General features: G+C 37.2%; 1 protein-coding gene across 5 annotated transcripts in view; it reads right to left on the bottom strand.

Annotated features, from left to right (window-relative positions):
• ZDHHC20 (zDHHC palmitoyltransferase 20) overlaps positions 1–14,155 on the bottom strand; it is a 49,254-nt gene that overhangs the window by 12,857 nt on the left and 22,242 nt on the right. For 3 of the 5 annotated variants that reach the window (XR_012627708.1, XM_074860053.1, XM_074860051.1), the window contains 6 exons: positions 13,378–13,472; positions 9,694–9,814; positions 8,244–8,313; positions 6,988–7,020; positions 6,027–6,147; positions 823–858 (listed from right to left, as the gene is read on the bottom strand). Coding sequence is in view for 4 of the 5 variants with exons in the window: in XM_074860053.1 (XP_074716154.1) it covers positions 823–858; positions 6,027–6,147; positions 6,988–7,020; positions 8,244–8,313; positions 9,694–9,814; positions 13,378–13,472 (476 nt within the window). In the remaining variant the exon portion in view is untranslated. The remainder of the gene's footprint in view (positions 1–822; positions 859–6,026; positions 6,148–6,987; positions 7,021–8,243; positions 8,314–9,693; positions 9,815–13,377; positions 13,473–14,155) is intronic. The other 2 variants (XM_074860054.1, XM_074860052.1) reach the window with 1 other exon arrangement.

Raw genomic sequence — 14,155 nt, 5'->3', positions numbered from 1 at the left:
ACTGTGCACCACAGGCAGAGAGACACAGAGAAAACACATCCAAAATCACTTTCTTTGAAGGGAAGAAAATACAACAAAAATGTCCAAACCCTTTCCTGGCAAAGTAATAATACTGAACCCACTTTTGAACCGGTGTAAGGAACATAAAAGGGAAATGGCTGTCATACTATGTTTCCAAGACTGAACAACTCCTAGACAAGACCTGGGACACATCTTCAATTTTTGATGATCTCTAAGATATAGGCAACAACCAGCATGTACCCAGCAAAACAAATTTGCCAAGTCTGGCCATGCAGAAGTGATTCATCAGAAGATCTACATGAAAAAGAACAATTTCAGTACAACCACCATATAAAAAATAACCTCCCACCCATATCAGATAGTTGATTCCACCCCCAACCCCAGCTATTTTCAGGCTTGCACTTTCAAGAGGTCAATGGGATTTGTAACAATACTATTCTAGTTCTATATCCTCAAAAATCACAGTACTTTTAAGTTGTTGACCTTTAACAGCACTATAAAAGCAGAGAGGCTATTTTTATTCAGCTGTTTAGTTAGCATTATTGCCATTACTTTTTCCATTAGCTCATTCAGTATACCCACTTATCTAAGGCTGATTTTTTTTTTAGACTAAAACACATTTCAATTAAGATCAAGTGCACATAGATATATCTATACCCCTGTTCACTGCCTATATTTATAGGCAACAGATTACAAGTCTCCTTCCTTCTGTGATGGTGTAAATAGCTACCATGAGCGACTGGATTAGAAAAATTATAGTAGGAACAGTATTTAAATAATTACAGCAATATTGGATTTTACCTTTGGACAATTCTCTGCAGCTTTCCTGTGGCAAAGCTTTGCGCAAATAAAGACAATTTATTAAACACTAGTATTATGTTAAGATGAAGTGTTTGAAAACAGCACAGGCTTTGTTAAGAACAAAATGGTTGGTGTGCACACGTGCTCTCGGACGTGCCGAGTTCCAATGCCCATCAGCAGCCTTAGCCCCTGTTCTCCAAGAGAATGGAGGAGAGAGTACATAAAAGCACACTACTAACTTCCAAGGAATGAAATTCTCTACTGAAGCACAGTAGTAGTGCTACTCAGATTGCAGCTGGGCCACTTTCAAGTGGTTCCTCAGCCTGAACAGCATGACTACACCAGGTGCATTCTTTGCCAGTTGTTTCCATCACAAGTAAGGTTTACATGAGTATTTTGTATGATGAAACCATTAATAAAGGTCTGAAAAGCTCAGAATACTCCAGAAGTATAAAGCAATGGTTTATAAATTACAAAATCTTTCTGACTTCAGAACATATCTACCACCATTAATGTAGTTTCAGTCAAAACCATAAAAAAATAGTTATTCTTTGCACAATTTTCTTTGTTTAAAAAAAACCCCCATAACATATCAGTACAGTTTTTCTTCCCAATATCCTTCAATACTGAGATATGTTTGTGGGATGTATCTTTAGCATAATATCTGAAATTGAACCAGTACTTAAGAAAATAAAGCAAGAAACAGGAAAGCTTAGTTTAAATTAGCTTTTAAATTCTGAACTTTATACCTAAAGAGTGCTATAAGGTGTCTTAGTTAAGATGCTAGCACATAACAAATCTATTGTAGGCATGATATATGGCTTTTAAGTTACATTAATCTGAGCAGAAAGCCTAGGGAGAGCCCAAGCATTTACCTTGGAGTCAGGCAGATATACACAGCATTTTCAAAAATGCTGGCTACCATCAGATCATGTTACAGTAAGCAAATGATAGCAGAGTCCAGCTCTCAGAACTGCCATCTAAGTTCAGTTTCCCCCTTTACTGCCTTTTTTTTTGATGCAGTTTTGCTTAGACAATTTGTGCAACAGCCCCTCTTCCCCCTGCTGTAGGGATACGTTGTGTTTTGTGATCCCTTGAAATCAAGGCTAACAAAATACACACTCCAATTGCTGCTTATTCCTAAGCTTCATGTTAAAGCTATGATGACTTTTTCTACCTTGGAGCACACTGAAGTGTTCTCCAGTTTCCTAATTAATTTTTGTAACTTCTATTTCTATGACTCTTTTGGAATTGCATGTTTAAACAAAACAGTGCTCTCTAAAGAATTCTCAGGACAGTTGATTTTGAAGCTCAAAGAGCAGTAGCAGCTTAGTCTTTGTGTTTTCTGTGGTCCAGAAAATACAAGCTTATTTCAGTTGCATCTTCCTAAAACAGTAGCTCTGTATCTTGGAGAAGGATTTTTTGAATTATGCACAATTAATCTGCATGATGCCCAGGGAGCATTTACCTCTTCTGACTACCCAGTTTCAGCCACTGTTTGTAAATTCTTGAATGACAGTTGCAGAACTGAAGCATCTTTCAAAAAGGGCCAACTCCTTCCTGGAGAGAAGCATGCAGGCTTTGAGTGTATGTAACAGGCTTATTCACAGTTGTGTTCTAGCAGCAGTCCACATGCCACAGCATGTGAAAAGAAAGTGAAACTTCAGACATTAGTTACTTAAAATCATTATGCTCAGCAGCAGCACAGAAGCAGACTTGCAGGTGAGAGAGCTGCAGAGCTTAGAAAATGAAGCAATTTGCACAATAAAATTTGGGCTACTTAGTACATGTAATAGACTGAAGTCAGTCACTATTCTAAATAGTCCCCTACCAACTCCTTCATAAGCACAGAGTCACTTAAGCATATATCAGGTCACAAGAAACCCCAAACAAAACCCACCAACAGAAGAAGTGCTGTCAAAACTTCACTCGTTACTCATCTTTTAGTAGCTAGGTCTAGCTTAAACGTAGAAAAAACTCAGATCTGGTATATGTCCTTATGTGTATATGCAAGAGGAATGAGTTCTAACTAAGGATCTGGAATAATTATCTTTTTTTTTTTCTCCTTTTGTGTTTTTTTTGTTTTGTTAATACAACCAAAGTTTTGCAGAAGCATGTGCCATCTACCCAGAACACATATATCACATCCTTGAATTAGCTATACTCAGGATTGCCAGGATAATTTGGAGGACAATGAAAGATACTGAAATCAGCTGGAAAACATATGGGTTTCAAGGGGGAAGGAGTGCAGCAAGAATGAGAGTAGATCCAAATATACACTGGGAAGTACCACCACGCACTATGTAAACAAGGCATCAAGGGCTGGGTGTTCAGCCAGTGCTGGTGTTTGTGTCAAATACGTTTGTTAAACTGAGGTTTTATCAGCTCATCTTTAACAACTTCCTAGGTAGAGATAAAAGTTTCATGAGTATAAGAAAAGTAGTTATGAGTATAAAAAAAGGAGCCAGTCATGTTCCCTTGATCTACAAAACACATTTTAACACCCACATCAGTGTGTAAGCCTGTGGTAAACATTTACTGCCAGTGTGGTTGTTCCACCACTGTATGAACAGTATCAAGATCTTTCTTCAGCACTTCTGCATAGAGCATGAAAGATGCTATGTAAAAGTCTTGCATGTGCAAGTGGGCAACACAAAGAATTTCTTCAACAGAAGAGTTAGGTAGGTATGCATGTTTCACAATGTTTGCAAGTATCTGCATGTGTGTATCATGTCTCTATGCAAGTATTATCAACAGATTGCTAAAATTTGTGTAGTTAGCACATACACCTTCACAACCTCATTACTAGAAGTTTTGAAGTGACCAAGGCTACACTCCCCAAGAAGCAGTTCATCTTTTATCCCAACACTGGATATATACAGCAGTTTGTTGCACATTTTCTCTAAAAAATATCCATGAGGAAGCAAAAAGAAACTACCTTCTGAAGGTATACTGTAACATTTCTGATAGTCAAGCTTTGAAGGGAAAAATCAACATCTAAAGAGCCACAACAGAAAATGTCAAAACAGTATTCTGTCTGATGCTGTAGCATACAAAGCTGAGCATTAGCAATATACTGAAGCAGTCTACAGACAGCACGTGTCAGCAGTACTTCGCTCTCATCTGGGTACAGATGTAGAGAGAAGCTTCCAGGACTCTATCCTGCAGTCAACAGCACTTACCTAAAAGCTTACATACTAGAGACATACTAAATTTTGCAAACCTACATGAAGCATGGTGCTGCCACCTCTTTCTGGAAGTTTACTTTAATTAGGCTATTATAAGATCAGAGGAATATTAGCTTTGTGGAATGAGTACAAGTAATTAATATGAGTAAAGTGAGTCAGAGACCTACTCTAATGATAAGATCATGGCATCACCAGATTCTGTCTTGGAAGTAATCAGAAGTGAAAGCAACAAGTGCAAGCACACCACTACATTGTCTACTGGTACATTTCAGAAGTAGCCCATTCTTGCAGGACACATTTGGACGCATTTGTAACAAGTAAATAATTTTAAAAAAAGAAATAAAATTCCTCTTAATTTTACTTCCTCTGCTCAAGGGTCCACTTCAGTATTGTGTCTGATGGGCTTTGGGAGAGCCTTGCTGCAAATGCTGGTATTAATGTTCACTGCGGTCAGATGTCCTGCAGACTTCTGTTGCACTAACACTTATGAAGTGAGGTGACAAAGCAAATTGGTGTGGGGTTTTTTTGTTGTTTTTTTTTTCTCAAGTGCTGACTGGAAAATATGTAAGAGCACATCTACAGTTTCATTAGAAATTGCATACAAAGCACTGGAAAGCAGCCAGGCAGATGTTTGGGAGTGCCACATTCACAAATTAAAAATTTAACTATTTAGAGTCAAGCAAGACTGAACAGCAGAATCAGACCATTTAATTTGAAGTATCTGTCAAGCCACAGCTATGACTGATAAATTCATTTACGGCTTTCATCTCACACAATACTGACAGCTCAATTTCCACATAGTTCCTTGCTCCCCAGTGACAAGCTGCTATATAGAACTGATTAAGAGAAACATAGTACTTTGGCAGATCAGACCCATAGGCTTAGAGGAACACAAACAAACATACTTTTTACACCATTTATCTTACTTGTCTAATGCCAACTGTCTCAAAGTACAGCTATTCTGAATACATGATCAAGCTTCTCTTACTATGACATGGCAACATCTTTTTGCTCCAATAAAGATTATTTCTACAGCTACAGAAAATGACTGCTCTCCCCAGTTACTCTGACAGCAACCAAAAAATATGTGCTGTTAGTTACTTATAAAGATGTGATGGAGAGTCTTCCACTTAAGAGTGATTTTTCCCATGCTAGTTAATAGAAACTGATTAAGGGAATTCTGACACTAACTCTTCTGCCTAGAGACAGGAAGGCACAGTACAAGGTTTTGCAGATGAAAGGGAACACCACCAGAAGACGCTCTGTTCAGCCTGGAATGTGACTGGAACAAAACTGATAGGAGGAATATAACACTGACATACACGGATGGTTGCCCTTCACATAAATGTTATTAAATCTAAAATGCATGTATGTGTATCAATTATTTGACAACTCATAATAGTTGCAAGGAAGATGTGTATCGTTAACACTGTACATATCTTAGCATTCTACCCACATCAGATCGATAAAAGCCACTAGTATGAAATTTCAGACACACCTATGTATGGACTCAAAAACAGAGCTTGGTCAGTTCCTAATAAATTAATCTGCCTTATCTGGTAGCAGATTATCCACAGACAAGTCTAGGAAGATACAAAATTGTTATTTATATTTCACATTTGTCAGTATTTTTATATATACGTGTGTGTGTATATATATACACACACTCATATATATGTAATTGTTTGATATAGCCAGTTCTTTCTATATCTACATATCTATATCCAATAGTCTCAAGAAAACCTGAGCTGTGGCCACTCGATTTTGATGGAGCAGAGAAATTGCACAGTGTCCTCATCAGAACTTCTTCCCCCAATTACTCATCCTGGGCAGTGTAATACATTTAGTTCATTAATATTCAGAAGGTTCTCCTGCTTCAGTCACTTCGATTGATGCTGTTAATGGTAATGAACTATGGAACAGAGTAAATGGTGAGTGACAACATGCTGATGCAGCCTCCAATAACACATGCAGGATTAAACAAATGAACAAACAAAAAAAAGCCTTAGAACTTACTGTCCAAAACTTTATGAAGTACTGCAAGACTGTAGCAGCAACAAACAGACAGTACAGTAAGGAATACATTAAAAACAGGAGGAAGAATTTGTAGTTAGAAAATCCCACACAATTATTCACCCTAGAAGGAGGGGAAAGAGAAAGAGGTTACTATGATATACAAAAAATAAAATAAAATAAAAAAACAATACATTCAGCTTTTGCAGAGCATAACGTGTATGATGTCAGTGGTGTGTCCAAAACAGTCTGACACTAGTGTTTCAGAAGCAATTTAAACCACCATTTTGAATGAAGTCTCTTTCCTTAGGCCAAATGATCTGGGCCCCTTATGGAAATTTTGCCCCCCACGACGTTCTACAGGACAGGACATGAGCTGGCAAAGCGTATGATACATACAGTCTGTATAGGAAGCGTCTCACACACTATGAACTAACTGCAGTCATCGTGGAAGATAATATGAGCCTCTCCATCAATTTCAGTGGATGTTGCTTTGGTTACAAAACCACCTTCAAGTCAACTACTGACAGCAGTATTTTTATAGGGACAGCAGATAATGTTTTTACTGACTACCAGTGAATACAAACTGCAGAAAAGTAACTGTCTGAGTGGTCTTATGTATCACCTAGAATTGAGAACTGATTTTCACAGTGTAGTGGGTATCTTCTCTACTGGTAACAACACCAAACTAAACAAAATAAATAAATGCCATTTCTCATAGGTCTTGTTAACGGCAGGGTTTCTCTATATAACGAGAAACTTCATGATTTGGGCTACTGGGCCTACAACCCTATGTTGCAAGACACATTAGGAACAGATTTATTTTCACATATTAAAGCCTCAAGAAGTTCTGTTAAAATCAAGTTTTACTTTGAAGTTGCATTTAGGAAGCAGCATCTAATTCATTATGTAGGACCTAATTCACCATTATTATACTGGTCTTTCTTTGTTTTTATAAACTTACCATGGACAGTGGTGGTCCATTTTTAGTACACATCTGAAAGATACAATTTCCAGTAAGTTAAAGCAAAAAATACATTTTCTTTCTAAGATACATACTTTCAGCTTCTACAGGTTTGGGGGTTGTTTTGTTTGGTTGGTTTTTTTTGGTGTTTTTGTTTGTTTGTTTGTTTTAAGTATTTTGCCCCACTGTATGCTTTTAAAGTCCTTCTCAATCATGTCAATTCTCTGTATTATAGCAGCCATCCTTTCAGCCAAAAGGACCAAGTAAGATTCAAAAAAGTTATGAAGAGAGTCTCTTAAACTAACATGACAAGCACTACTGAGCAACACCATGTAATAGTTCATTAAGCCATACTAGTTTTACATGCACTATGAGAGAAAACGAATCCAAAGGACCCTTCAGAGTTGTGTGGATAAGGTATGTCAGTCTGGCATTCACTTCAACTAAGTCCGCCTTAGTGCTATTTTTGCTACCTTTTTTTGTTTGCTGCTTGTTTGTTTTTTAAAGCTAATTGAGGAAAAGAGCAGCACAGTGGACAATATGAATAGTCCACGTGCCATTTTCATCCAGTGTTAGTATAAGGACAGATACTAGACATTTCAGACACATAGACATTCACTGTATTTGCTAACAAATGTGATTTTAGCCAAAACATCGGTATTAAGTTCTTCAGTTAACTAGATTTCCTCAAGCTCAGCCTACTGAAGTCTTACTCATAGCCTCAGTCTTCAGTGCCTCTACAGATTTCTCTGATGATTCAGAATGAAGCTAGGGAATAGCAGTGATGTCCCTGAAATGGTTAAGGCATGCGATTCCACTGTCAATCTTTGAGATAAAGATTTTTAGCATTATTATTAGCACACATCTGTTTCAAGGCTGCAGAAGCAAGATACAGTAAGAGTTCTATAATAAGCATTTGCTGGTGCTGTGGTGCTGGTATCTCAGACCTGCCTGCCTTTACTGTGAGTCACAGACTTATTTACTTTTTTTTTTTAAAAACGTAAATACCGTTTTACAAAGCCACAAGCAGGTTTCCTAAAAAGTTGTGCCACTTTGGACAATAGGGCTGCAATAATAATATTGCACCAACAAGAGGAACTTTGCTTTTTCATGAAATCCAAGTACTGAGTGTCTGAGAGAGAAGCAAATAGTAAAACCTGCTGTCATGCAAAGGACTGATACACTGAAGACATGAACACACTGAAGAGATGATCATGGGAGAGAGAAAATCCATCATTTGAGATTCACTAACTTACATGTCACATGCAGAACAGTGGTGGCAGCGGTCAGGTTTGATTAGCTGGCATCGATCACAGTATCTGATTGCTGCATTCAAGTGGCAAGGGTCAAGTCATTAGAACTCATTTAATTTTGCAAAGGTTTTCCCCCTTAACATGAACTGAATCTTAAAGAGCTTCCTGCCCTCCCCTGCCATACCTGTTCTCACAGACACGTACCCGCTCTCATATGATAAGTACTTTTGAGCTTTTTAAGAAATGTAACATATGAAAGTATTTAAAACACTTTCATCTATTACTACTGTACTGAGTCCATTTCCATTTACTCTTTCACTTCCCAGTCTTCCCATCCTTCACCCTCCAGCACTGATCCCCTATCACCTGCTTTCTTTCACCTCTGGACAGTGTACTCGGGCATCCCACTGTGAAACTACACTCTTTCAGCAAGACAACCTTCTGCATTAGTTTTCTCTAGCCTCTTCAGCAAACAGTCATCTACCAGACTGTTCAGTAAATCAGCTCTTCCTCATCTTTCCTGGATATTTTTAAACAAGCCTTCAGGCTCTTCTCAATGGATATAAGACACCAGCACAGGCAGTTTGCAAGGAGGAGGAAGGCCAACACCTACAGCTAAGCAGAACTGCTAAGAGCTGGCAAGAGCTTCCCAGACCACTCCAGGAACTTAAGACTGGGATTCCCTTAAAGGGAGGCTTGTATTCAAAAAAGCCAGGTGTCCTTAGGCTTTGTTTGGAAAGCCACAGTAAACTTTGGTAACAGTTATTCTGAGTAGTTTATGTTTTCTGAAAACTCTACAGGGTTGCTAGTTTCAAGAAAGAGAAACAGATATATATACATATAAAAGCTAGATTTTTTAAAAGAATATACATATGTATAAGACAGCAGTTTCACAGATCATTCTCATATAACTTGGAATAAAAATGCCTATATATATTAAAGGCAAATACAGAAATAGCCCATAACTAGCTTTGTACTGAATTACAGATAGGAATGAAACATTTATTCGTTCTTAAATTCTAGCCTTAAGTATGATGTTTCTGCTCTTGCTGAACTGATACAGCTCAGAAAAATAAGGGGGATATAAATGGTTATAAAATTGACTAAAAAGTGTCTTTTTCTCTATTTCTAGCTGCATTAGCTGAATTTCTCTGCTGGGTTTATTTTTTATAGCCACAATTAGATATAAATGTTATCTATCTATTGCTAGAAGAGTTTTTTGGTTTTGTTTTTTTTTTTTTTTTAAATTCCAAATACTGGCTACATGTTGAGATCCTCAGACAAAGGACTCCAGTTTCTCTTGAGGGAAAAAAAACAACAGCACAAACACATAATGAAACAAGGTCATGGCCTTTGCAATATGTGCTTAATACATTGTTCATTCAGTGACACCAAATGAATTTCACTGAATTAAACTAGCAGCTTCAGGAGCACAGAATTATCTTTATCTCACCTCTGGATGCTGTTGTCGTATAGATAGGCAAGTCTTTAGCAGCTCTTCTCAAAATCTCTTGCTGGGATTCTGGTCTCTCTTCTTTTTCATATTGTTCTTTATCAGCTTTTGACAAGCAGAACTAGGAGGGAGGGAGAAAATGGAATGGAGGGAGGAGTTTAATTATTTGTGTTCTAGTCAAGCTCCATGGAAAAGACCCTATGTATCTTAATCCTATGTCTTTGGACAAACCCCACCCACCAACCCAAAAAACCCCATATAAATTAAAAAGAATGCTACAGGAATTACACAATATCCTTAAAACTCCATGATAGTCTTGGGCATATTTTAAAGAAAATAATCTTCATCTCTGTTCCATTATCTATAGCATTTTCCCTTCAACACAAAGGCAGGCAGAGACTCAAGGGAGTTTTAAGAAGGCACAACCTTTCCTTTAATTCCTGATAAGCATAAATTAAGTGATCTGTGAATAAGAGGAAGGTGCAACAGTCCTTTGTTGCTACAGGGCACTGAAATCCTCTTATTCCCCTTCCTCTCTCTGACTTCAAGAGGGATACAAACCAGAGCAGGGTGAAAAGTGTGTGTGTGTGTGACTTCATGGCTACAGCACAGAATTTGGAAGAGTTTAACTAGAATTTTTACCGGGGAGTAGTCAGCACTAGTCTCAAAATCCATGAGCTGTAACCAACTTCAGCAAAGCCTGAATAGTTTGAGAGAGAGTTACAATTCTGAGTAAAGCATGAGGAACATTCCTGTTCAAGCCTCACTGAAATGTAAAGCTTTACTAGAAGAACCTGGAGAGCTTTTACTCACTTGTGAAACATGTAGTTGTGTATCCACTGAAATTATGAGCTTTACCATTAAGCCCCACAAAACCCAGTGTGCTGACAAGCCCCTGTGGAGTGGGGGCTGAACTCACTATTGACTTTGGTATTTTTCTGTTCCGAAGCACTTTTAAACTCTGAGCTTCCTGCATGGACTACAAGAGCCCTTTTTATGAGCACATATAGACAAAGTATTCATGGTAGTGAGTGGAAAATGCTGTGTGTGCAGCTGAAACAAAAATTGGCTTAGTGTGGTTTAATATGACCATATTTTCCTACCAAGAACATGTATACGATTAGTTCACATGGGTTTTCCTCTCATCCTGTACTTTTTCCTCTTTTGGATTACAGTCAGTTGGCAAGCAACAATGAAGACTTCACTTACAGAAAGGAGGAAGCAGTAAGACATTGCTGCAGTTTCTCTGTGTTATTCAAGCAAATTGCCTCCTATCTCACAGAACCTAGTTAAGCCTCCTGTTACATATAGTATCATCCCAGTTATTGAGCCTACCCACCATTTAAGGGTGAAACATGAAACATAATCCCCTTTTAAATGATCAGAAACTAGGATTAATCTATACAAAGGGTGAAATTAAAGTTTAACATTTCAGTCATCACCAAGTTTGACCTCATTTTTTAATCTTCATCTCTAAAATAGATATTTACTCAAATATGAAAACTGGAGATGCTCACATCAAAAGTGTAAGACAGATATGAAGCATCATGCCAGCAAAGTGGTGCAATATGCCTTCCTCCCTACTGCCTTTGTGAGTCTGCTAGGTGACCTAATGCCTGTCTCCATGACCTGCAATCAAGCAAAGGTTGCATTAAACATGAAATGCTACTTCTAGATGACATTTCTATGGTAAACCATTAATACAGAAAACGAACTAAATCACAAGATTTAAAACTTTTAATTTGTCCAAGTAACATCATAATAATACTCAAAAAATCCTGGATAGAATTTTGGTTTTCTGGAGAGCTATATTTCTGTTCTAATTTCAGAAAATAATAGGGCCATGAGACCACAGCCTCTTTGGACAATGGCAGGATATGTTCAAAGACATCAAAAGTTATCTGTTACCACATAGCTAACAATTTCCAATGAGGTTCCAGCAGTTCTTATTGAAAACAGAAAGAGTCCCTTTGTTTCCTTCCTCTTTCTGGATCTTGTATAATGTTGATTGTTCTTTCTTATGACAAATGTACAGGAATTACACTAAGACAACAGCAGCTGCAGAATCTTTTTTTAGTTCAACAGTAAGATCACAGGATACTATTTGTTTTGCAAGAATGGCTAATTTGAATGACTAAAAATATATACGTTTACACTCTCATACAATGGGGAGATTTTGAAGTCAGGCTTGTTTTTAAGTATAACCAGCATAAATTACTCACTGGTAGATAAACAGAAGGCACTTGCCCAGAAAGAAAATTGGTGGTGGGTTTTTTTGTTTGGCTGGGTTTTGTGGGGATTTTGGTGTGTGTTTTTTGTTGTTTTTGTGGGGGTTTTTGTATTTTTTTCCTTTTTTTTTTTTTCTTTTTAAAGCTAGCTGTAGAAGCAAATTGTATTAAATCTGATCTACCCCCACACTTGATATAGGAAATATTCATTACATGCCATATGTCCAAACCATCCCTTTCACTCACTGAATATGAAAAGCTTGCTACATCATGACTGTAACTACAGGATAAGTACTGTCAGAAGAAGTTTCCTATTATTGAAGAATCCAAGCAGACAGCAAAAGTTACTAGACATTAACTTTATGAGCAGCTCTAGTTCATACAGCTTTACAGAACCTGAAATAACACAGTTCCAACCACATTTTAATTAGCTAACCTGCTCAACTTTATCATTTTCCTGCAGAACCATCCCAGATAAAGTCAAAACAAACCACCCTGAAGACAAGTCTGTTTGAATTTTTAGGTTTAACAATTCAGTACTACTCTTTTTGCCTAGCTAAACAGCAGAATAATCTCTAGCTTTTTTCATTTTATATTCTGTAGCTTTAAGATACAGATCTCTAAGCCATAATTAAGCACTGCAGAGCAGTGTTTGCTTTTCCTTAGACACACGGTTTTAACTCCTTTCAAAAATGTTTAAGGTTGACATTAGCACTGAAAGTCAGTCTTGCCAAAAATAGAATAAAAATTCAACCCCCATAGAGCAACCAAAGCCTCAAAGAGTTTAGCCAATTTAAAAGCTTTATAAAACCAAGGAAGGGAAGGGAAGTATTTTAAATTTGGTGCCCGTATTTATCTTTACATACACACACCTTAGAGAAAACAGAAAACAAGGTAATCCGTCTCAGGCTTATTGCAATTAATACTGTTCTTTGTCAAAATAAAACTTTTTATAGTCATCATACATTCTTTTGCCATTATATAGAGGTCCTTTATGTATTCACTTCTCAATTGTCCCTAAACCTTAAGCCTTGACTTAACTATTAAGTGGTTCAGTCCTCCAGATTATGAGTATACATTGCATTACTATTTTTTCTTACCCAAACAAAGGTCAAAACTGCCTAAAATGGAAACATAAAAATGGTGTCACTGTAGTTACCAGTTTTAAAAATTCCAGGTTTCAAGCAAGCTACTTCATAGCAGAGCACTGTACATGATCGTCAAACTTGTGATGAATTAAAGGCATATTTTGTGTAAGGAAATGTCATCACACAAAGTATACAGTATTTTAAGAGTAACTTGATAATTTTCATTCATGATACACAGTCATGCCGTTCTATTTTAGATAATGAGAAGGGAAAGGTGAATCATGCAGTACTGCTAACAAGTTTCATCACTGAAAACAGTTCAGCTATTTATAAAAAAGGCATTGACATTTCTCTAACGTTATATTTACCTCATTAGAGGGGGATGCAGGATATGTGAAAATTGTCTTCCAATAGGACCATACAAACATGACAAATGACAGATGAAAAACCATAAGGTAGACAACTGCAATAAAATACAAATAAGAGTTGGGTGAATATAGCTGAAAAGAACAAGAAATAAAATCCCTGAGCTTTGATGAGGGCTAAACTACTATGCTATGAATCACCTGATAAAATTAAGTTATATTAAACCCGTTTCCCTGGGTAGACTTAGCGCTCTAGGAGTGCTCACCTAAAGAAAAAAAACAAACAAAAAAACCACCAAATGTGATGGTTGCTATTCCTCAACAATATAATAAGCTTTTATGTACAATTCCAAAACAGACTTTGAAGGGGGAAAAAAACCCAACAAACCAACCAAAAAAAGCCAGAACTGAACACCGCTTCACCTGTGGCATGTAACTGACTAACCAATTTGGATAAAGATGATACAATTCCATTCTAGATTAAAGTATTTGATAACTGACCTATGGAATTCAATTTAATTTCCACTCCTAATAGAAACAGCATAGTATTGTGCCATTGTAGAAGGCAGCGGTCATCAGTGACAGTAAAAATTCCAAGCCATGGGTTTGGAGAGGACTGCAGTCCAAGGTGGGGGCTAGCTATGAGTTAAAAATCATCTGATTATCTTCTTTCAAATCATCAGAGGAATATAATCTGGAAGAGTCCTGCTATTACAGTCACAGTAGCAACAAAATGAGGGTGGCTTTAGGAAGGAGCTCAATCAGTTTATGAATGGGTCTG

The sequence above is a fragment of the Strix uralensis genome, chromosome 2 (genome assembly GCF_047716275.1).
Source record: "Strix uralensis isolate ZFMK-TIS-50842 chromosome 2, bStrUra1, whole genome shotgun sequence".
Taxonomy (NCBI): Eukaryota; Metazoa; Chordata; class Aves; order Strigiformes; family Strigidae; genus Strix; species Strix uralensis.
The sequence above is the reverse complement of the archived record's forward strand: the minus strand, read 5'-3'. Positions and strand labels throughout refer to the sequence as shown.